At 40.1% G+C, this 25,858-nt stretch overlaps 1 protein-coding gene across 6 annotated transcripts in view; it reads left to right on the top strand.

Annotated features, from left to right (window-relative positions):
* The window catches only part of morc2 (MORC family CW-type zinc finger 2), a 109,680-nt gene that overhangs the window by 61,629 nt on the left and 22,193 nt on the right, over positions 1-25,858 (top strand). For all 6 annotated transcript variants that reach the window (XM_035380012.1, XM_035380014.1, XM_035380011.1 and 3 more), the window contains 9 exons: positions 1,180-1,305; positions 6,360-6,439; positions 8,654-8,736; positions 15,464-15,549; positions 19,748-19,888; positions 21,140-21,294; positions 21,443-21,571; positions 21,767-21,872; positions 23,385-23,517. In XM_035380012.1, coding sequence (XP_035235903.1) covers positions 1,180-1,305; positions 6,360-6,439; positions 8,654-8,736; positions 15,464-15,549; positions 19,748-19,888; positions 21,140-21,294; positions 21,443-21,571; positions 21,767-21,872; positions 23,385-23,517 — 1,039 coding nt within the window. The remainder of the gene's footprint in view (positions 1-1,179; positions 1,306-6,359; positions 6,440-8,653; positions 8,737-15,463; positions 15,550-19,747; positions 19,889-21,139; positions 21,295-21,442; positions 21,572-21,766; positions 21,873-23,384; positions 23,518-25,858) is intronic.

Genomic DNA, 25,858 nt, shown 5'->3' on the forward strand with positions numbered 1-25,858 from the left:
CCATGAATGACTGTACTCTATAGAGTAGCTAGAGTAGCTTGACTACATGATAGTTTAGACTCTGTTTTGAATATGATTAAGTAGTTGGCTAATTAGCTGTCCTGACAAACATGCTGCAATACCATTTTGACTTAAAATACAGGTATAGGTAACCTGGTTGAGGAACTAGGAAGACATGGGATATTTGCTGGAATACTGGAAAACATTTCAACTGCAGTAGAATCGCTTATTTTGAAACAAGTCTTCTTATTTCAATTGAAAGAGGTAGTAACATAAATTCGCCTCGGGCAATTTCATTCAGTGCAGGGCATTCAACCTGTGGAATTCTCAGCCCCTCGTTTATTATCCTGCTCATAAAACTGCTTCCCAACAAAAAGCATAATTGTAATCAAAACATGCGTTTCTATATATATATATATATGCTGTATACTGTTTGTATTAGATGAGGACATCCTCTATTTAATGCATTTCTTTTTCATTTTTATTGTGTTTTACATATGATGAAATTCATATACAGTGCCAATTTCCAACACATCTACATGCATAGCTTTTATGAGAAAATAAAATGATCTAGTGTAGGCTTATTCGATCAATCCATGACTTATACCCATCCCTACTAGCTAGTTGTCTGTGGCTATTGATAGTAGCTATGTTTGGTAACTTTATAGATGGATAGATGGGCTAGCTAGTCGCCACATATCTAGTAAGGGGCAGATGGTTATAACAATTTACATCTAACTATCCTGGTAATCCTACTTTGAAACTGACTGTCTTCCAGGCTGTACTTATGGCATTTCCTCATGGTAGAGGTTATTAGCAGTACCAGAAAGAGCCAGGCTCTCAGAAGCTGCTGCTGTCAGCTTTGGGTTGTGGTGCTTGCAAGAAAACGTCAGAGGCGTTTTTCTGCATTGTACCACATCATATATTTCAGTGTGATTGAGGCTTATGCAAACAGGAGAACTCCAGAAGAATGGAATTCTTCTGAAAGTTCTAAACAACCCAAAAACATTTTTTTGGCACAAAGTGTGAGCATTTATGTTGCAGGTACAGGAAGAACTGGTATTTCAATGTGTAGGTTGTGTTATTCCTCTTTGTTTTACAATATTTTTCTGAAGCATTGAGGGATCCCTTAATTGTGTAATTTGCAAAACATGCTTCTCACGCGCCTCCCCAACACAGGAAGCCTGAGCGCCTCTCTTTCCGGGCCTATGCTGCTGTCCTCTACATCGACCCCAGAATGAGGATCTTCATCCAGGGGCACAAAGTGCGCACCAAGAGGCTGTCCTGTTGCCTCTACAAGCCAAGGTACACAAATGTTGGATTCCAGACCAGGTTACATATTTCTTAATAGATATTATAATAATATATACAGTTGAGGCCAAAAGTTTGCATACACCTTGGCTAAAGATATTCAAACTCAATTTTTCACAACTCCACACATTTATTGTTACCATACATTTCCTGTGTTAAGTCAGTTATCGTAACTACTTTATTTCCATAAGAGGTCATTCCAAAATACTACCTAAGAGACCGATTTATTTCAGCTTTTATGTACTTTATCAGCTTTTCAGCCGGTCAAAAGTTTACATATACTTTGTTAGTGGTGGCATTGCCTTTTAATTGCTTATAGGGGAATTTCACTTTTTTTTTTAACACTTCTGGGGTCATTTTCACACCTACTCAGGCTTTTGTGTTCACCCCAGATAGTTTTTAGGTTGCTTGCTTCAATATTTAGATATTTGGCTATTTAGATATACCTGTGTAAGCAAACCCCCCCCCCCCCATCCAATAGAATACCATTCAACATCAAACTCCACGTTAGACTCATTATAAACACACAACCCTGCTTCTCATGACTGATATTGTCCTTCTAATGAATGTGTCGCCCTTCAATTTACGATTCGTTATTTCATTATGTTCATATTTTACGCTGTTTTGTTGCTTTCCTTTACAAATGCAGGAAGTAGACCCAGGCAGCTTAGTGTCGAACTCAAGGATGCATATCATTGCGCAACTTCTGATGTGGGCGTACCTGCAGACAATAACATTAGGTTGGTCGTAGAAATAGTGTTGTATTTCTACTGGCTAGCGAAACCGAAAATGTCTGAGGACGAAATAAATGGATGGTGGCAACCCTATAACAACAGCCAGCAAGCTGTCTAACTGTTACCGTAGACATCCTATGTATCACAGACAGACGCGATAGCATTAGCCAGCCCGCTTAGTACCTACCTTGAGTGGTTCGACCAACGATGGGAAAATTGTGGATACAGCTCCAGGCTTCAGACGGTCGCCTTGGCAGTCTGTGTTATAAACCCTTACGCCGGGCATCCACCGCACGCGTCGTGTAAGCGTCGCGTAAGCAGCACGGCGAAGCAGCACGGCGAAGCAGCACGGCGAAGCGGCGCGGCGCGTAGCGTGTCTCTACTGGTTCCGTTTGCGTTGCGCAAAGGCTTGCTTAAAGCTCTATATTCCTAGTAGCTCTCGCATTCTGCAGTGGGATTACATCGTGTATTTCACGTTTGTTCAGGACTGTTGATTATGGGTAAGTGAATACTTGGTGAGAGACCTTTTTCAGTCTGTTAATTTGGTAATATTTTTTAACACATGTAAATACGTGAGAAAGTAAACGCTTTAAAGAATTACCATAACCATACCTTAAATCGCAACGTAGCCTGCATAATAATCAATCTCAAACTGTATTAATTTATTTGCTTGGTTAACAAGCGTGCCAATTTCACGAAGAATATGTAATGATCATAATAATAATAAATAATCCGTAATCAACCATTGGGAATTCCCGTGTCATCTTGTCATTCACGTCAAAACGTGTATAGGATCAGATTTAGTAAAATCAGCTAATCATCAAAAAGATAGCGTAAGTTTAATCTTGAAGGGATATGAACACCACAACGCCATGAACACCGTAAGCTTTGAAGTACAAGTGCAATAAAGGCTTGCTTACAACTTCCAACAACTACCTTCCAACACTCAAGCTAACAAACCGCTGCTCAGTACATTCACTTCTACATCATTCAATAGGCTACGTCTTTCTGTGGTGTATTTTCAAATTTACCCCACCCCCTCCGCAAAATAAGATAGCAAAACTAAGTTTGCCTTTTCCCCAGGTTCCAGTTTTTTTTTTTTTTTCTTCTGCAAGGACAATACAAAAACGAAAAGGCTTGTATTTTTTAGCTGCTTATAAAATAGCTGGTGTTTATCTGGTTTTATCTTGTTCTCCACTACTGCAAGAGGGAACTAGGGACACACCCGCAGTAATATAAGGATGAAATATAAATCAGAACATGTATACCTAGCATTTTAGAGCATATTTCTGTGTATAAACAGGCCATCATGACGCGCGACAAGCCGAAAAAATAGAACAGCGAAAAACTACGCTTCAGTTCGGTTGTGTCGCGCAAGCTTCACAGCCGGTTCGCGACGCGTTCGCATCTGGTGGAGACGACGTCGCCCGCTGCCATTGTAATAACAGTACTTCAACTACGCTTCAGTTACGCGCGTAATACGCTCGCGGTCGAAACGCGTGCGGTAGGTGTCCGGCTTTAGTCCTCGTTTGCAAACTTCTTCGGCTGTTATGTTGGGGTGTCTGATTACATCCAGCTATGTCTGGCACAAAGTTGCATCGTGTGGAAAACTATGAAAATGTGCTTTCAAGGCAAGTTTAACGGGCCACTATAACAACCTGGTACAATGCACCTCATTATTACACCGATATCGCATCAAACAAAAGCTAGCAGACGTTAGTTTATTCGATTTCAACGCTAATGGAATGTTTTGCTTCGCTTCTTCTCGATTTTGCCGCAAAACGAAATTGAAGAAGAAGAAAAAACGGAAACCATACTACTATGTGGACTTGCGCTAAAAAAATTGGTCTTTGTTTCTAACGTTAGACATTTAAAATGAAATAACTAATCAAAAAATGGAAGGCGACACATTCATTAGGACAATATCAGTAATGAGAAGCAGGGACGTGTGTTTACAGTGAGTCTGACGTGGAGTTTGATGTTGAATGGGCTTCTATTGGATGGGGGGGGGGGGGGGGTTTCCTTACACGGGTATATCTAAATATCTAAGGGTGCACACAAAAGCCCGGGTAGATGTGAAAATGACCCCAGAAGTGTTATAGTGTAAAGTGAAATTCCCCTTTAACTTGAATCAAACACTTGGGGTCGCCTTCCACAAGCTTCTCACAATACTTTGCCAGAATTTCTTTCTCATTCCTCCTGACAGAGCTGGTGCAGCTCATTCAGGTTTGTGGGCCTCCTTGCTCAGACATGCTTTTTCAGTTCAGTCCACAAATTTACTATGGGATTCAGGTCAGAGCTTTGTGATGGCCACTCCAATACTTTCACTTTGTTGTTTTTAAGCCATTTTGTAACAACTTTGAACGTATGCTTAGGATCATTGTCCTGATGGAAGACCCAGTTGCAAACAAGTTTTAACTTTCTAGCTGATGTCTTGAGGTGTTGCTTCAGTATTCTAGATAATCCTTCTTCTTCATGATGCCATTTATTTTCTGAAGTGCACCAGTCCCTTTTCCAGCAAAACACCCTCACAACGTGATGCTGCCATCCCCATGCTTCATAGTTGGGATGATGTTCTTCGGATTAAAGGCCTCACCCTTTTTCTTCCGTACATAGCGCTGATCATTATGGCCAAACAGTTCAATTTTTGTTTAATCTGACCAGAGAACACTCCTCCAAACGGCTAAGTGTTCCTTCTGGTGATCACCTGCAAACTTCATCCTTATGCCAGTCTTGGAGTAGGGTCTTCTTCCTTGCATGACAGGCTTTCAGGCTGTGGCGATGTAGGATTTTCTTAATGGTGGATGTAGGCTAGATACTTTTGGTACCTGATGCCTCCAACTCCTTCACTAGTTCCTTTGTTGTTGTCTTGGGGTCCAGGTGGACCTTTCGGACCAAAGTTTGTTCAGCCCTGGGAGTTAATTTGTGCCTCCTTCCTGTATATTTGCATACAGTTGTTTGTACAGATGCTCGTGGTACCTTCAGCTGTTTGGAAATTGCTCCTAAGGAGGAACCAGACTTGTGGAAGTCCACAATTTTTTTTCTGAGGTATTGGCTGAGTTGCTTGGATTTTTCCATGGTATCAAGGGAAAAAGGCAGTGGCTCTAAAGGTAGGCCCTTAAATACAGCCACAGGTGCCAACTCCCAATTTACTCCTAATTATGAAAATTGGCCAATCAGAAGCTTCTAAAAGGCATTACATCAATTCATGGAATTCTCCAGGCTGTTTAAAGAGACAGTAAACTTTGTGTATGCAAACTTTTGACCCACTGGAATTCTGATACAGTGAATTAAAGCTCTAATCGATTGTTTAAAAATGACCTCTGATGTGAACAAAGTAGATGCCCTAATTGACTTGTCAAAATAAATTTATGGTAACATGGAGGGCTCTATCTTACACCCGGCGCAAAGCGGCGGCAAGCGCAACACAAGTGTCTTTGCTAGCTTCAGACCAACGTAGTTGTCATTTTCCCGTCCAGCGCCCACATTGTTTAAATAGCAAATGTACTTGCGCCCATCTGAGCGCCCATGGGCATGTTGGTCTTAAAATGAGGTGTGGTGGTCAGGCGCATCGTTGGCACATTGCTATCTTGAGGCAGCGGAAAGCGACTGCGCGATTGACTAACAAAAACCTGCTCTTAAGTCAATGGCGCAGTATTTTACTGTTATTTTAAGGGTGCATTATTAAGATAGTAATATGTGCCTACATAGGCAGGTGCACGACGTGCACGAGCAGATCCGTTTCCTCTGCAGAGAAGCGTTCTTTCCTACTACTTGGCAAATCCACCATTATAATAGAAATCCGCCAAGGTGCAAGCGCACCTGGCTTTTAAAGGGAATGGGAGATGACACTCTGATTGGTTTATTTCATGTTACGCCCAAAACACACCTATGATTAATAAAGAGCCTAAGTACAACCCCTTTGAACCATGCGCCTTACTTGCGCTCAGGTTATCCGCCGTTAAACTAGCAAAAGTGGATTTGGACACGCCCTAAATGCACTTGCGCCATGCGCTTTAGACCGTGCGCTTAGATCGTTAAGCGAGTTTGAACATCTTTAGCCTCGGTGTATGTAAACTTTTGGCCTTAACTGTACGTACGTAGTAACCACTGCTCAGTCTATTCCAACAATTGACTCGTAATAGTGTTTGATTGCCATTTTCAAAAAGTGTAATTTAATCCATGTACTTAAATAAGAGCTGAGTAAGGGTAAAATCTAAACCCTTCTCTGGAATTTTGTAATGATTGTCTCTGAATGCTCATGTCTGACGACTTTCAAGGCTGTCATCCCTGTGGTGTTTCACTCCTTCCCAGGGTATACAAGTACACTTCCACACGCTTCAAAACCCGGACTGAGCAGGAGGTGAAAAGGGCCAACCATCTTGCTAAGATAGGTGAGTGAAATGGACCTTTTGGGGGGGGGGGGGGGGGGTTGGGGGGGGTGCTTTAACATTCATAACCTTGCACATTTGATCATTTTTTAAGAACAAGAACATTATAAAATAGCTTTTATTCATGTGCATGTGCATCAAACTTGTAATCCATTTAGAGCCAACTCATGGCATAGAAAGATTTGTACCAAAGCAACATCTTAACGTTTGGTTTCAATCACCGCTTGTAAATACACAATTTTGTATGTTTTTTTTTTTTTTTTTTTTTGTTTCGCTCTCGACTCCGCAATTTTAGATTTGTAATCAGAGAATTCACATGCAGATAAATTGCAGATTCTCTGCTTTTATTAAAGGGTATTTATATACATTTTGATTTCACCATGTAGAAATTACAGCGCTTTCTATACATAGCCCACCCCTATTTCAGGGCACCATAATGCTCGGGACAAATGGCTTCTCAAGTGTTTCTGATTATTCAGATGAGTTCAATTTCTTTCTTAGTGCTGGCATTAGAGATCATTCAGTATCTTGTCCCATTTCTAGGCTTTTGATTGCCTTTGGAGTCTGTTATGTTTGTCAACACGACGACCAGAGTTGTGCCAATGAAAGTCAAGGGAGCCATTTTGAGGCTGAGAAATAAGGAAAACCAGTCAGAGACAGGCCAAATCTAAGCCTGTTTGGAACAGAATCAAAATCAACTGTTTGGAACATCATTCAGAAGAGCACTGGTGAGCACAGTAATTACAAAGGGCCTGTTAGGCTGAGGAAGACCTCTGCAGTTGATGACTGAAGAATTCTTATCATAATGAAGAAAAAAACCCAAAACACCTGTCCGACAGATTAGAAACAATGTTGTCCTATTGTCCGTAGAACGCTTCACAAATAGAACTACTGAGGCTACACTATAAGAACAGACCAGTCATTAGCAGCATAAAAGTACCTAAAAGAAGCCTGCAAAGTTCTAGATAAACTAATGGTGGACAGATGAGACCTAGGGTAGCTCTGTTTTCTGGCCAGCGCAGGGCGAGTGGCAAGCCGTTGCACTGGCAATGTGGTATTTCCATCATGGATTTTGTGACTGTTTGGTAATTTGCTGTCTTGATGTGCACCAAGGTGGGTGGAAGAGGCACTGTTGGGTGTATGTCAGTGAAGATCAAGCAGCACACTGTAATTGCGGTACAGCAGATTGCAATTTTTGTGTCAGGGAAGTCTGCCATTCGCATCTGCGCTGCCCACCTGCTCAGATTAGGTTTATGGCGCCAGTCAACCCAACGTAAGGCAAGTTGCTAATTTTGTGGCTTTCCCAAGCAATGCGCACAGGATCATAATCAAAATGGGAAAATTCTATATTCATAATCATATTCAAAAGCCCAACAACTTTGAACTGTGATAAATTCCCCCGAACAGGGAAAATGCATACCTTGTATTTATTGTTCATCGTCTTATTTCTGTTTTATAATGTTAAATTTATATTTATTTTCTATATTTCTGTTTCACTTGTCTTCACTGATGATATAAATGCTGATAGCAGCAGAATGATTTCTGAAGTGTGCAGAATATCTTATCTGCTCTAGTTCAAGCAAATGTCTCCAAACTCATTGGATGGTGCTTCATCCTAAAGCAAGACAATGATCCCAAACATACTGCTAATGCAACACAGATTTTCATGGCCAAAAACTGGAACATTCTTGACTGGCCAAGTCGGTCAGGAAACTTGCATTTCATATACTGAAGAGATAAGTTAAGGCCCCCAAAACAAGCAGGAGCTGAAGATAGTGCAGTAAAAGCCTGGCAGAGCCTCACCAGAGAAAATGTTCAGCACGTGGTGATGTCTGTGGGGCGCCAAGCAGTCTGTGGGACTTCAAGCAGTAATTGCATGCAAACAAAGTACTAAACATGGGGAGCTGTGTATAAAAAGTGGTATAATTTAAATATGGTGAAACCAAAATGTATGAAAATATCCTTCAATAAAAGCTGAGAATCTTTACTTTAACCACATGTGAATTGCTTGATTACAAGTCTAAAATTGTGGACTACAGAAGTCAAATCAAGAAAAAAACATGTGTTTGTCTCAAACATTATGGAGGGTACTGTATGAAAGTAAAAATGAACTCTCCCTCTCCCTAACTGATTTACATAATTGTTGTGCCACCTGGAATTTAATACCGAGTGGAAACTCTGTGATTGACAGTGACATTAAATTATGTTTGGATGTAGCTGAGGAGAAGGCGAGAGAGGCAGAAAGCAAAAGTTTATCCCTAGAGCTGAAGCTGGGAGGAGACCTTTCCCGAGATGCAAGGGTAAGACACCTCCCTAACAGCCCACTGCTGCCGGAGTGAGTACTTGATGAGATGAGTGAGAGAGGCTTGATTTTGTTTGCTCACTTTCCAGGCCATATCACTATATGGAAGTTCGAAGTTGGAATATCCTCTGGTTGTGCTTTGGTAATATTTGTACCCACTGAAGATGTGCCAGGCTCAGCTACTATCTCATGTGTTCTGCCCAGAAAAAATTGTAGGAATGTCTGCTATCTATTTCAGGAAATTAGACATATCACTGAACCACCATGTGAAATTGTTCTCAGCCATGCCAGCCAAATGCTGGACAAACGCCTGAATCTTAGCACTATTCTCCAGTTGGTGCACCCATCTGAGCACATATTTTTTCAGTAATACAAAGAAAAACCCTGGATGTGTCAATGCGTCAATACAATGTATTTGGATTGCAGTCCTATTTCATCTTTACAAGGAGTTGACATCATTGTATGCTGACCCTTGACATTGTACTCTCTGATCAAGCCTGCTAATGTGCACGCTCTAGCTGAATCATTCTAGTCGGCTCTCTCATAATTTAATTTTGGTGGGTGGCGCGAATGCACTGGTTGGAAGACGAAGAAGAAAGAAGACACTGAGTGGTCATATATTGTCTTGGACAATCCGTTTGTGAAATATAGGCGCATTTGTGATGCCTGGGCACCTTCCAAAATAGCTGTGCGTAATACCACACGTGTTTACAGCGTTGTCGCCCTTTTTAGTACAGTCTGTCTTGACAATCCATTTATTCAGTTGGTGAGAGTATAGGCTTTCTAACTAATTTTGCTTTTGGAATAGCGTTTTATTGGTCAGCGTAATCGAAAGTTTTGTTATCATCACATTCACTTACGCATTCACTCTGTGGCAAAAGACGCTGCACCTAACGAAACGTTTCAACAATTTATTATTACTATTACTACTATTATTATTGAGGACTTCTGCTGAGCCATATGTTTGCTGATAGACCTAGCTGACATTGTTTTCTGGTGTATGACAGAAGCGGATAGAAATATATCATTGATTTACTGTCTCTGTCTGTATCTGTTGAAAACAGATAAGATTTCATCATTCCTATGTAAGTATTACTGCTCAAAATATGTCGGTTATGTACGTTATTTTTGAAATCGAGTGTCTTTAAAAAGGTTAGTGGTATTTTATAGTGAAGATATTTCACACTGTAATGTTAGCGTTAGTTAGTAGTGTAATAGTTTTTGTGACGCATCATATCTTTCTATGATTTACCATGCAAAGCAGCTAACGTTAGCAATAAAACGCTACCATAATGCGGAACCATTAACAATCATAATCGCTATCTTACTTGTAAGCTATGATCTATAGCAGTGGTGTCAAACTCGTGCCATGGAGGGCCGTGTGTATGCAGGTTTTCATTCCAGCCTCATATCTTGATTATATAATTAGTTAAATTATTTGCTGAATTATGGATTCAGGTTTGTGCACAATGGTGACCCGACGTCTATGGTGAACCGCATTGTCTAAATAAAAAATTTTCTTATATTCTGTGCTTCAATGCAGTTAAACGCATATGGCTGAATGAGTAATTGGACTCAATTAAGGCAGCATTAATTGGTTGGAATGAAAACCTGCATACACACGGCCCTCCATGGCACGAGTTTGACACCACTGATCTATAGTTTTACAGACTAAATAACTAAATACAATATTATAAATCTATCATGGAACCTTGACACTTGGCTACTCGATGTATACTGTCGTAGACGATGACATAATTTTTGGAACTTATAGGACACCGTGGCTTCTCCTACGTCATTGGAAAGGGAGGGCTGAGGGGAGGTGGGGGGGGGGGGTATTCAGTTGGTTGCAATCTGCAACCTCACCGCTAGATGCCACTAAATCCTACACACTGTACCTTTAATTTCTGGTATTTCACGTGCAATTAAACTCTGTGCACACTAGCTATCTACAGCTACCTTTTATTTACTTACCTATATCGGACAGTAGCTACAAAATTACTCATCATTACATGGGAATAGCCAACTTTCTACCTTGCTAGTTCCCCTCTAGCAGTTCACTCTTGGTCTGTTGAAATCTAGCTTGACCGTTTCACCAGCTGTTGTTGGGGAACTTGTGACCGGCAAGTCCCACTGCCCTTTGATGCAACTCTTATTACCAAAGGTTGACAATTTTACATGCCAGAAAAAAATGTCTATATAACATGTAAGTTCATCAGTAATCCCTTTGTTTTAAGTTTGTTAAGCTTTGTTGTTGCATAACATTAAAATGAATCACTGTGCATTCCACTTCATACATATACACACATAATACATACATGGCGCATATATTTAGCCAGTTGGGGATAAAACGGTAGAATTAAAAAATTTTTTATTTATTTATTTATTTATTCATTTATTTATTTGGCAGATCCTTTTATCCAAAGCAACGTACAATAAGTGCATACCGAAGGTCATTGGAATAACTACAAAACACAGGTTTGATAAGGTAAAATAAGGTACTCCGTTTGTAGCAGTTATTCATAGCCATGAACACAAAGTCCAGTCCACACCGTAAGCATTACTCTGACCTGACCTATGTTAAGTCAAACTAGGAGGCATGACAAGCTACAACATCAAGGTAATGATACAAAGTACAATAAGCACAGGATGGTACGTGTAACACGAAAATGGCACAGGAGGTACATGTGTTGCATGAAAGAGGAGGATTTAAGTGATATAAATTATCCCAGATAGAAATGATCCCAGATTGGGAGTGCCCTGCAGAGTGGTGATAGTCCAAGTATAGAAGAGATGTGTCTTCAGACCATGGCAGAAGATGGGCAATGAGGGAGTGGTTCATAGAGGAACAAGGAGTTTGTTCCACCATTGGGGAGCTAGGATGTAGAATCTCCGTAGTAGGGACGAGCGAGAACCATTTATCCGGATGGCAGGGGGTGCAAGTCACCATGCTGCCGCAGAGTGGAGTGGTCGAGCTGGCGTGTAGGATTGAATCATGTCCTGTAAGTAGGCGGGGGCCGTCCTGTTAGCTGCAGTGTAGGCGAGGGTCAGGACTTTGAACCTGATCCTGGCAGCGACCGGTAACCAGTGGAGTGACCTCAGCAGAGGAGTGACGTGGGAGAACATAAGAAGGTTTAAGACAAGTCGGGCAGCAGCATTTTGAATTTGGCAACATTGGAGTGGCACATTTACACTTTATGGTAGAATGGTACATTTTCATCATTTTTGAAATAGTTTTCTCCTCTATTTGAAATTTTCCAATCATGCTCACACTGTCACATTGAAGGCAGCCTTCATTGTTATTTGAAAGAACGCAGATGTGTGTCACTCCATGGTTGTCACTAGCACCAATTGTGCGTCATCCTGTGGGGGTTGCAGCTGCAGTTGATGCTGGCACAGTCAAGATTCTGTACCAGACCTTGCGGATCATCTATGCAATGGATCAGTGCCATAACAGGGTGAGCCTACTAACAGCCCCCTCATGTACATAATTACAAATTATGCACAAATATTGCATTACTTCGTATTATTATTATATGCTATAACTACTTATTATTTTCCACCTGGTTGCTTTCTGTGAAACTTTGCACATTGAGAAAGGGTTATTCCAAATAGTAATTGAGCAATTTTGGCCCCGATTGGCCACTTGGTGATGCTACAACAAACGTGCTTAATTTAACAGGCAACTTGACACCTTTGAGCAGGAATCAAAAAACTTTTTTCCCTAGATTCCTCTCCCCTCCAAGGTTTTCCCTGGATTTTTACTGTACTCTGGTGGCTGAGAGTGACTCGGTGTTGTCAGGGTTTTTCCTTTATCAAAAAGAGGCTTATGGTAGGGCCTAGACATGGCTGATCAGCACAGGTGGGTTGAGCGCTGTACTTCAAATGTTTTGTTATTTGGTATAATGAATGCTGTGGGACAAGCAAGGATCAATTAAAAATATGTTCATTTTCTGTATCCAGTCGTTTCAACAGTCAGTGCTCTTGTTAAAATGTAATTGTTGAAAACGAGTTATCAGTCTACACTAAACTGGTGGAATCAACCAACAAGTCAAAACAATCTCTGTATCAGGTTTTAAGATTACATAATTGAATTCAATACAATGCTGTCAATTAGATTCATGAATTGAAATCATACATTCTTTATTGAATGCAGTCTCACTACTTCTAAACTACTTCTAAACGACAAAACAGAAGACATTATACAAAACATCAAACAGTTCATTTTAAAATGCCAGAAAAGAGAGCAAGAGAGACGAATGAGCCAGACCTTCCCGAAGTGTTACCCACTTCGAGTTTAAGTGCCACAGGATGAAAGGAAACACACAACCAAGGAACTACCACCAAAATAAAAAGAGAAAAACTCTTCTCCAAGGCTGTGAAACCAACCACAACACAAATACAACTTTTTACTGTGGCCATCTAAATACCTTACCCAGCATGGCTTGAGGATGTCTGGCCTGATTGGGTGATGTTAAGTAAAGGTGTAGGAGGGAAGGGAAGGGGGTTCAGACTCATTTATGACAAGGACTGGCCTGCCTATAAGCTGATTGTGTACTTATTGGTTAAAGTGAATTTATGTTGTTGGAAGCAGGCCTAAGCACCGTGCTATTATTATCAAAAGATTCTTGAATTAACTCTTTCTAACAAGATAAAACATGAACATGTAAGGAGGTAATTCAGCTCAGCTCTTGAAATTAAGTCTGCTTCTACAACAGGATGATATTTCTAGAAAGATAATTGTCAAAGCAAGGACAGGGACAGGGAGGTCAGACTGCCTGGACGGAAGCTGTCAAGGCCACCTCTAATAGTGTGAACACCAATTAAATCTTTTTAAAGCAAAATTTTAGTAAATGTGGCTTGGGACAGTGGAGGGTGAGGGAACAGGAGATAATGTGTAAAAGTAATAATCTGAAATGAAGCATAAAAAAAAAAATTGGAACGAAGAGTGGGGGCTATGACATAGTTGGGATTAGAGACATTGCTTGGGGAGGAGGATGTAATTACAGAGGGGTACAAACTCGTTAGGAAGGATAGATCCAGTAAGTGTGGTGGGGGTGTAGTTCTCTATGTAAAAGAAAAAATAGGGGAACATGAAAAGGGCCTAACGATAGGCATGTGTTACTGGCTGCCAGCTTCAGACAGTAGTGTGAATTCAGTGCTATTTGGAAGCATTAAACAAGGTTGTCAGGATCGTGAAACTATTCACAATTTATGGGAGACTTCAGTTATCCCGCTATTAATTGGGAATTGATGACAGAACAAGGAAAAAGTGAGGAAGAATTATATAAATGACCTTTTTTGGCACAGTATGTCAGTCATCCTACAAGAGGGAAATAAGCTGTGGATCTGGTACTATATAATGATCCTGATAGAATTTGTGGCATAGAGGTCATTGGGCCACTTGGGACTTTCGATCATTCGGCAGTTAGTTTTGATGTATTTTGACAAAATAACAAGGTCTCCTCTACGGTCAGAATTTTTTTATTTTGTACGAGCCAATTTTAATAAGATGCAAGAAAATTTAAGTAATATTGACTGGGTGAAACTTCTTGACTGCAAGACTGTGAATGAAAAGTGGGGGCAGGGTTATTCTTGAGGCAGAATATAAATTTATTCCAATGGTTAGTAAATTGAAGAAGCAGTCTCCTCAGTGGATGAACAAAACCATATGGGGTTTGAGAGCAAAATAAACTATATGATGTGTAAAAATGACAGCACTAAGAGAAATAAGGCTGAATAACATGCATGCTAAGGTTAAAATAGAGGTACGGGAAGCTAAGTGGCGCTTGGAAAGGTAAATTGCCCAAGATGCAAAAACTAACCCTAAATGTTTCTTTCAATACTGTAGTAGGAAAATGAAAGTGCAGGAGAATGTCAGGTGCAGCAACAGTGAAGGGGCATTTCTTTATAAGAATAGAGAGATTGCTGATTACTTATAGTTATTTTGTTGAGAGATTTACTAGAGAAGAGGTTACTAATAGACTGGAAGGCATATTCAGTACTCAGATCATCTTAGCAGATATTTACATAGAGGACAATGAAGTACCGGTTAATTACATAAACTGAAGACAAATAAGGCAGCAGGCCCTGATGGCATTTACCCAAGGGTGCTCAAAGTGTTAGGCGATATCATCTTTAAACCACTGGTAGGTATTTTTAGACAGTCTTTAGAAATTGAAGAAATACACTAGGACTGAAAGCAAGGTAATATAATGGCAATATATAAGAAAGGGGACCGTACTGATTCTGGAAACTACTGGCCTGTCAGTTTAACTTGCATCGCATGTAAAATTCTGGAATCTGTCATTAGAGACAAGTGGGGATAGCCTAGCATGGTCTTCACAAGGGAAGGTCATGCCTGACCAACCTTCTGATACTCTTTGAAGAAGCTACCAAGTGTTTTGACTGTAACAAGGCTTATGAAATATATATACTAATCTATAATATATACTTAGATTTCCAAAAATCATTTGATAAGTTACCACATGAGAGACTTCTTAGCAAAATGAAGACTATTGCTGCAGTGTGCCGCAGATTAGTCTTTGTAGTGGAAACATTGAAATGATTGTTAAAGGGAGCAAGTAAGGGAACTCATGAAGGTGCAAATGAGTCAACTCAATGAGTCAGTGAGTGAACAAGCAAATGAGCAAGCGTGTGAATGCATGAGAAAGGATGAATGAGGGAGCCAGTCCTCTCTCACTCTGCCACCCTTCTCTTCCCAGACTACACTCCGGAAATCTCAGGAGTTGGCCATGATGCTGCGCCGAGAAGCAGATGTTAAGCGGAAGATCCTGGAGAACAAACAAAAGTGAGTTATTAGTGCCTTGTGTGATGGTGTTTGTGTCAGTGGATGATCTGCCAGTTATAGATTAGACCTTACATTGTTTTTCTGTGGGATCAGATAGCATGTCACAATCGGCATAATCCTAGAGTACCATCCTGTGCTAGCTACTATCTTGCTGAAATGGAGCGAGATTGTAGCTAGCACAGAATGGTACTCTGAAATTCGTCTGACTGAAGCATAAAATGTCCTCAGAACACTTTGTAAGCACCACATCTCATAATGTGAAACTACATGTTTGATGTACATCAAGCTACAGTCATTGAAGATATTAGACATGTTATCCAAATTATTAGGTGTGTTTCCATTAACTAATTTTAAGCGAGGAAACAATCTCTGTGTGCCCCCTTTCAATTTGCTTCCATATCCTCAAGAACAGTGGTCATCTGAGGAGTCTTTACAATTATTTGTAAGAAGCAAAAGTAAACTTCCGTGCTTTTTGTAAGTATTCAATAGCTTAACTGAATTATGTCTTAACATATTCAGGCTGGGTCTCGTTAAAATGAATCTTTTGATAATATTAATATGGTGCTTAACCCTGCTTTCAACAACGTGAGGTTACTTTAATAAGTACACTGTCATCTTTTAGATAGGCCAGTCCTTGTCATGAATGAGCCTGACTCCGTCCTTCACACCTTAACTCTGTATCACCTAATCAGGGCAAGCATGCTTATGCTTATAAGTATTTAGTTGTGTTGTGTTGCACTTGGTTTTGGAGCCTTGAAGGAGTTTTCTGCTTCTTATTTTGGTGGTGGTTCCTTGGTTGTATGTCTTTTTTTTTTTAGCTTGTTTCCTTTGTTCCTGTGGCGTTGAAACTGGAAAGAGGTAATACTCTGACAAGGTCACAACAAATGAACTGTTTTGACTCAAGAAACTCACTTTTTAAAGTGGGAATTACAAGCTTTCCATCAGTACAGTGGTCTAAAATATCTAGGGGTTCAGAAACATATCCAGAATCTCTCCAACAATGTACAATGCTTTTTGTCCATTATAAAGCATATAAATGTGCCCCTTATGAAGGTTTAAGATCAGATAAAAAATAATAGCTAAAACATTATCACAATGTGGTAGAGTACCTAAATGTGTAATCATTAACTCTCGTATGTTTTTCTGTAGACTACAGTATGTAATGTTTTCTTGGATGGGGATGGGATGACATTAAAACATTATTTAATCATCCACCACATTTTGGCAATGTTCCAGCTCATCACATCTGGTGCATTAAACACAAACCCTACTGGACTACCGACTGAGCTACCTACGAACGCTTACATTACAGTGTGAAATATACTCATTATAAAATACCACCAACTTATTTATTTAACCACTTCACGCAATGCCCCTTGTGGTTGGCACACCGGTGTGCCTAGATTGCTCAATTTTGACTTTCTGTGCTCCTGCAACCAAATTATGAGTTGAAAACACAAACTCTGTGTTTTAGCTTTTTAGTAAACGATTCAGGACAACTATGCCGAAAACGGCATTTCTAAGAGGCCCCATTGTCACACTGGTCGTCCATTTACCAAGCACCCTCTCCCTGCAGTCTCATCTGTAAATACACACCACATGCATGACACACTGGACACGAAAACATTCTTTTACCACTAAAAATTCTTATTCCATCGCAGCAAGAAGAAAGGTATGCCAGTACAGCTGTGAAAAACACTGCTCACTGAACACTGAAATAAACAAGAGAAACTTTTCAAAAATTATACCATGCCAGTCTACTGTCAATATCTGTGACTAAATTTGGTATAAATATACAACCTTACCATTGGTTTTACGCATAGAGATGTCCGTTTCGCGACGGAGTGGTCATATATTGTCTTGGACAATCTGTTTGTGAAATATACACTCATTTGTGACACCTGGGTACCTTCCAAAATAGCTGTGCATAATACCACACGTGTTGTTTACAGTGTTGTCCTCCATTGTAGTACAATCTGGCTTGATCGACAATTAATCGATCCAATAGGTGACAGAATAAGCTTTTGAACGATGTATAATATGTCTAATTTTACTTTTGGAATTGTGTTTTATACCTCAGTGTAACCAAAGGTTTTGTCTTATTATAGCTGCATTATGCATTCAGTCTGTGGTAGCAGTAAAAAACACTGCACCTGAGGAAATTTTACATTTCACCACTTAAAAATCATATTCCCTCATAGCAACAAGATAAACCTGACAATAGCCCTAAAATATGCCAATATAGCAGTGAAAACACTGCTCACTGAATAACAAAATAAACAAGACAAAGTTTTTAAAAATTATACCACGTCATTCTACAGTCAATACCTGGGACTAAATATTGAATAAATATACAACCTTACCATTGGTTTTACGTATAGAGATGCCCCTTTTGAGACTGAGTGGTAATATATTGTCTTGGATAATCCGTTTGTGAAATATATGTGCATTTGTGAGGCCTGGGTGCCTTCCAAAATAGCTGTGCGTTATTCCACACGTGTTGTTTACGGCGTTGTCGTCCTTTGTAGTAGGGGTGTGCAGAGACGTCAGTATCTGTATCTGTATCCGTTCAACCAACAAAATTATCTGTATCTGTATCTGTATTCGGATAGAATACCGGAAGTGGGCGTGGTTTATACCGGAAGTATAAATCAGGCAAATGTTGTATTTTCTAACCTAATATTCATTGGCAATGCAATGGCATATACTTAATTATGAAATATATTTCCACATCCTCCTACTGTACCTTTCATTTCTCTCTCTCTTTTTATTTTTAACTAAACTAAGTTTTATGAACTGTCTGAACCCCAGCACCCCCCCCCCCCCTTTAACTGGGGTGCATTGAACAATCTTAAACAGAAAAAAATGTTTTATAAATCGAAAGATTCTGTGTTGCATTGGAAATAGAAACTATTTACAGTAAAGATATATAGAAACATATGCTTCGGTTGAAGGGAATAATCTTAAATTTCAATGATGCTGCGTTCGCGTTTCTTGATGTGTTAACATTACTGTAGTTCGCTAGGGAAACATGAATTACTGCTTTACAACAGTAATCACATATAACAGTAATAGCCTACATGAACTTTTTTTTGCCTGTTTTATTTTTAATTATTTATTTTTTCCCCTACTGAACTAAGTTTGGATAGACTGCAAACCATCTGATGTCCTCATATTTTCCCTTGGTGGCAACTGTTACCATGAATGGATTTCGTGCTCATTATAGCCAAGACCTATGACTGATACGTACAGCATGTTACATCTTAAACGGATGAATATTGACTGAAATACAAGGTAAAACGTTGTTTTTTTCAATATTATGACTGGAAAATAACACATACAGCTAGAAACTACAGGTTCTAAGCTTGATTTTGGTGCATAGGTTGCGGGGGTTTGAAAGAAATCCAGCTGCCACACCAGGCTTGTGTCTCGCTAGCTCCCACACCTCCTCGATGCGAGAGTTTCCCTGAGTGATAGCTCTCAGCCCGCTGCCTGCTGTGCGCTGACTCGGTGGGGGCGACTACAGAATATACCGATCACTTTTCAATAATGTGTAGTAAATGAAACGACTAGTTAGTGAAATCTAAGTCCTATGTTGCAAACAGAATGGTCATTTTTTTATCTAGTGGCCATCCACAATGATATGAATCGATTTGAAGAAACATAATGGCTGACGCGTAGAACTTACGCCATCTCTCTCTCTCTCTCTCTCTCTGCCTGTGTAACGTTAGATAGATGCTATGAGAACTGGACATGGAGCTGACCTTTTTTTCCGAATAATTTTTCAGAATAATAACGAGCAACTTCGGGTAGAAGAAATATCTGTTTCCATCGCATTATTCGTGCTTTCCCGAATACAGTATTCGGATTCGGGTACATCCCTACTTTGTAGTACAGTCTGGCTTGATTGACAATTCATTTATTCAGTTGGTGAGAGTATAAGCTTTCTAAAGATGTATATCATGTCTAATTTTGCTTTTGGAATATTGCTTTATGTCTCAGCGTCTCAGATTTGGCATTAAGAGGTTAAACTGCTTGTGGGGTTTTCCAGTATTAGCATTGTTTATTTTAATATGTTGTATGCTTGAATATAGCTGTGACATCAATTTTTAAATTCCATGATCCTGTTGTTTTTGATGTCTTTGAGAATAGCATCCTGTGACCCCCCCCCCCCCCCCCCCCAATCTGTCATCCCCAGAGCCCTGAAGGAACCCAAGGAACTTTGCTTCATATTTGGAGTGAACATTGACCAACGGGAGCTTGATGGCATGTTCGTGTATAACTGCAGCCGACTCATCAAGATGTATGAGAAAGTTGGCCCCCAGCTAGAGGGAGGCATGTAAGTAGCAAGTTTTCTCTGATTTCATCCAAAAGTTTTTTCTCATGTTTCCTTATCTGCAGCCACGTTAGCCCACGGTGGGATCAGTATGCTTAAAATGTTTTGATAAGTTCAAATAGTGAGGCATGGTTAAGGAAACACAACAACAACTGTGCCCAAAAATAGTCCAGTTTAAAGCTGAAGTATTTACTGTGCATTAAATCTCCAGAAATTAAACCTCTAGGATGTAGTAGTCATTTGACATGATTTCTCATGATAGACGGTCTTAAACAGGTCTTAAATGAACTTTTGTGAACCAGCCAATGTGGCAAGTGGATAAAGAAATTCTCAAGCCTCTAAGTTAATAACTTAAATATTTTCTCACACAGCAAGAGGCACTTCTCATTAAGTCTGACACCATCCTTTTGCATACAACATTTTACAATTAGGCACTTAAACCTTGTGACATGGCCACTTGTCCTGGTGCACCAGTGTACAGTAAAACGTAAATGAATCTGAATGCTTGTTTGGAAGTGTAACACATGACAACAAAATATCAGTGTTTTAAATTTTTTAATTAATTGACTTTCGTTCACAAAAAAAGTGATCATTGGTAGCCCAAAACTTTGTCTGAAGGAAGCCCTGATGTACAGTCTTTTATTTTGTCTTGAAGCTGCTTTTCTTTTTTAATGTGGCATAGTTACTCCTTATTGTGTCTCTACATCTCCATTAACTATTAAACCAGGTTCCACTGAAACTTTGAATATGGTGGGATGTATGTTCATTTCAATATCTGCCGTAACCGTAAGTATAATAATGATCATTTTGTCCATTAACAGGTTGCTTTAGAGGGCCAGTTTATTGACATTCACTGTGTCTATACCATTTACCCCACTGGAACAGAAGACAATATTAGAGGAAAGGTGGAGGCAGAACAGTCATTAGGGTTGCCATAATTAAAATTGATAATGCAGAAACCAAGGACGGAGGGTGATGGAAAAAGGAAGGGTAAGACGATGAATGGAGGAGTGAAGCAGTGGTGGAACAGTAGTGCTTCTGTCTTTCATCCTTTCTGAATAGCGTAACAATCTCCAGCAAGGTCAATGGAAGGTGAAATCTAGAGTGGCCAGGTGGACTGGGTGGATGTGATCTCCTTCACCTCTATCTACCAGTTAGCCCCCTGGCATCCAGCCGCAAGTTTAGGCTTCTCTTCCTTGAAGCAATTTGTTGAGTTGTTTCTGACCCAGTCTGCGCTGGTTTGTCTTGTGGCAGGGCATGTGGGGGTGTGGTTGGAGTTGTAGATGTGCCTTACCTAGTCCTGGAGCCCACACACAACAAGCAGGACTTTGCGGATGCAAAGGAGTACCGCCACCTGCTGAAAGCCATGGGTGAACACCTGATCCAGTACTGGAAAGACGTGTCAATTGGTAGGACCCGTGTTTATTTGCTGTTTTTTAGGGTGGCTAAGTGTTGACAGTAGTGACTAGTGTAGGCTTTTATATTATAAAAATTTATCTGCCCAAGTTCTCCCGCCGTCCTGTAATTTGCCTATGTTTATTCTCATGCTCTGTTCAGCCGAGAAGGGGATTGTAAAATTCTGGGATGAATTTGGCTATCTCTCTGCCAACTGGAACCAGCCACCTTCCAGTGAGCTGCGGTACAAGCGGCGTCGAGCCATGGAAATTCCTGTTACAATCCAATGTGGTGAGTAAAGCCCTCTCCCAAATATTATGGAGTTTACTGTTTGTGTGTGTGTGTGGTCAAGTCCTCATCCATACTTTCATAAAATTACACACTTTACTGTAATTCCACATAACTAGCTCCATACAGGCTCGCAAGTGGTCATTTGTAGAAGCTTCTCATACATGGTCAAACTCAGCTCTCTTCTTATTTCCACAGACAAGTGTTTGAAATGGCGCACTCTCCCTTTCCAGCTGGATGCCGTGGATAAGCGGTATCCTGACAGCTGGGTCTGTCTTATGAACCCAGACAGCATGCAGGACAGGTAATCCCTTGGAATGTAATGTTTTCAGCCCAAGCGCAATATTTTTACAATATCAGCCATGTACAGGGTTTGTACGGTCATGAAAAACCTGGAAAAGTCAATGAAATTTAAAATGGAATTTCCAGGCCCTGGAAAAGTTATGGAAAATAATATTTTTTGAAAAGTAATGGAAACACAGCTAAAGTTGAATCAAATATAATTACTAATTAATCCAATCATAAAAATGGTATGTATAGTAATAAAACGTAAATTGGCACGTAACCTTCGCGGTATTTTGGTGGTGTGAGAAGTTAATTCGGTCTGGCTCAGTCTGTTTACATGCACGCCCAACAGGCACGCTTCTGTTAATGTAGCAGTTAGTAAACTTAGGCCCTACTGTGCTGACAACATGCCAGGGAAGTGCAGCTTCAATAATATGTCAGGGCTCGAAATTAACTTTTTTACTTCGTAGCACTGGTGCTCCCAACTTCAGAAAGTTAGGAGCACCCACCAAAATGTAAGGAGCACCAACAATATATGCAATAGATTTTTTATTGATAAAAAACGACAATATAACAGTACGGTTTACAAGTAACAGTTAAACTGTCACGCCTAAAATGTGTTGACTCTTCAAGGAATTGCGTGTTATGCATTCAAACGACAAATCGCTTCTCGTCACATTAATACCGCAAATTAAATCAACCGCCAGTAAACTGCATCGGAGAAATTAGCTGTTTCAACCGGGTCGCTACACAAAACACTACGTTAACGTTTCAAAAAAAAAAAAATGCCGTAATCGTTCGCTTCAACTTTTCAGCTTTCGATAACGCTAATAAATTGAACATAAACTTTTGTCTTCAGGTAACATTAGTTAACGCGTTAGCGCTCTCTGTCGCGTGACAGTGGAGTGCAACGAAAGGGAGTGATTGAAGGCTAATATTAACCTATTTAAAATCAGCATTAAAGGTAAGAATGTCAAGCTCATGATTGGTTAGAAGGGTCACCGTCAGCTCACAAGGCACATACTGAGTGTACTAACTAGCGAATGTACAGAGAAAGACGTTCGACTGGAAAAAGAAAAAAAAAAAGGTCGCACCAGAACAATTATTTGCACTCGCACAAATGCTCCCAATTATATTTCGAGGTCGCACAGATTAAATTTCGGAGCATATGCGACCAAAATGGTCGCAATTTCGAGCACTGTTTGAGACATTGACAAAAATGTTAAACTATTCGAATTAAAATATGAGAGAATGTATCTAAGTGTGTCTGTCTGGTGTTTATTTGTTTTAGAGAGGCACCATATGTTTCAGATGCAGACCTAATTTTACTTAGTGTTACAATAAATAATTTTAAATCGTCCCGCTGAGATAAAGTCACTTGTTTTGGTCATGGAAATTCAGTTAAAGGTTGTGGAGAAGTCATGGAAAAGTCATTGAAAATCATTGGTGAAAAAGTGTATGAACCCTGCATGTACACAATGAACAGTAGCCCTGATATCACTCGGTATGTTTTCTAAAACTTTCCTTGCAGGTGTGATGCTCCAGAGCAGAAGCAAAACCTTCCAGTGGGAGTGCTGCGTAAGGACACAAAATCCACAGAAGACAAGCAGAAAGAGCTTTCTGAGAAGATCAGGCAGCAGCAAGAGAAGCTGGAGGCCCTCCAGGTGAGTACAGCACATCATATCAATGTCAAAAGTCAGAGTACTCTTACTTGGACAGGGTTTGTAATGTCATTGAGGTCCTGTAGTTGACCAAGACTGATGTTAATATGGTTTAATATTTGTTAATATTCCAGTAATAGTGTATAATAATATTTTGCAAAGTGACTCCAGCATGAACTTCAACAAGATGTTGTCCTAGTTAATTTCTATTTCAGTGTTTGATCTAGGCCAAGCCATAGTGGCTGTTTCCCATCTGCCCTTAAAACTGTTATTGTGCGACCTCTGCTGAAGGAATTTGGACTCTTCAATTCTTGACAATTTAACGTTTCTCAGAAAAATACATTACGTGGTTGAAGTTCCAGTTTGGAGACAGCATTAATCAAGGTCCGCACAAAAAACTCTGTGTTCTTGTTTTATTAGTAAACGATGCAAGACAACTACACAAAATACAGAACTACATGACAGTGTCTACATTGTCATGTAGTTCCTATATTTAACAAGCACCCCCTCCCTGCAGTCTCATCTGCAATTATACCTCCCAAGCATGACACACTGGATAATAGCATCTATCTGGGAGTTCATAAAAATATTCTTTCACCACCAAAATTTGTAGTGCATCATAGCAACAAGATAAACAATAGCCTGATGGTATGGTGCTCACTGAATACTGAAATAAACCGAGGAACAGATACCACATCGTTCTACTATCAGTATCTGCAATTTAATATTGAATACAGATACAATCTTTCCATTGGTTTTACACAAAGATATATTCATTTCCTGATTCAGTGGTCATTTATTATCTTGATCTTGACAATTTTTGAGAAATAAACACACAAATAGAAAACGGGGGTCAGCATTTACACTGGCCTCAAGCAAAACCCCACTTGCTATTTACAACGCCATAACTCTCATTTTGTTTTGGTTTGATTGATAACTCATGTCAAGTAGAGGACAGTATAAGCTGTCCAATGGTGTATGGCTTGTTTCATTTGAAGTTTATAGCAATGACTCAGAGCCTCATGCAAACAGCAAGAATGGTTTCTTCATTATCGTGTTGCGCAGTCGACCGTAACATTAGTAAGTAATCAGCAGTAATGTACAAGATCTTGTTTAGATGTAATTGCTTTTCACCTTCAGTTTTTGGAAGATTTTACTAATTTTGCAATGCATGGCTGAAGAAAATTCTCTGGGGAGTGGGTCAGAAGAGGAGGAGGAAGCCTGAAGTCTAGCGAGTATACATAGGATCATGGTAAAAATGTACGTAGTACTGCTTGTAACATTTCAATTATTTACATTGTGTTATTTAGTTTTTTGATTTTCTATTCCCATCAGTCATAAGAGACAGCTGCTAGCCTTTGCTAATAATACTAAGCATATATGTATTTGGGGTTAACCAATAAGCCTAGCCGGTAGTATTGGGGTATTGTTAAAGTACCCTGGGCAGTACCCTGCCAGCTGCATTCACACCAGATCAGGCAATGCGGCAAAAACGGCAGTCCTCCCATGGGGGTAGTGCGTTTAGGCTACGGGAGTGGGGACCGCATGGGGTGCAGAAAAAAAACGCAGCGGCCTGCGGGAAGAAGTAGAACCAGAATCAACTTTTGCCGTAACGCAACCCGAGTCATGCTGTGGTGGCCAATCACGTAAGTTGTTTAAATTACCATGTAGCATTCTGCTGTTTACCGAGCAACTGTCAGATTCATTACTGACGCGATTCATTTCCTAAGATTTGATTTTAGGATCATCATCGTGATGTGACAGTGCCGGGTAATGGGACGAGTACCGACACAATAGTTACTAGCTAAATATCAGTTCCCAACATCAGAATTAAGCTGTATAAAAAAGATTCTCTATTTAGCAGTTCTTGCATGCCAGTTTATTGTACATAGCACTATGGAGTTCATGGACCAAACGATGATACTCTCCCAGGTGTGTCCTCGCTTGGTTTATTTAGTGTACCCAGCTTCGACGTCTGCTTCTGGCTTGCAGTCTATGCTCCAAAATAACGAGAGCAAGAAGCTTCCTTCGGTTTGTGTCCATTTGTTTGAGTTAGCGGACAGGAAATGGAGGGGGGGGGGGTTAAAGTTCACAACATGACGTTACGCAAATGGGCGATGTAGTGACACGCCCACACCTCCGCAAAGCCCTGCGGGAAGGTGCCGCATTGCCTGATCTGGTGTGAATGCAGCCTTAGCATAGTAGCTCTTAGTTGCCTCCTTTATTAGAATTCATACCACTCACAATAAAATCGAGTGTCTTTCAAGAGGTTTGCGCTGTTCTGTAATTGGGCATTTCACAAACTATAGTATTAAGCGTTCATAGTCGTTTGCACCAGTATACT

Source organism: Anguilla anguilla, chromosome 10, assembly GCF_013347855.1.
Source record: "Anguilla anguilla isolate fAngAng1 chromosome 10, fAngAng1.pri, whole genome shotgun sequence".
NCBI lineage: Eukaryota > Metazoa > Chordata > Actinopteri > Anguilliformes > Anguillidae > Anguilla > Anguilla anguilla.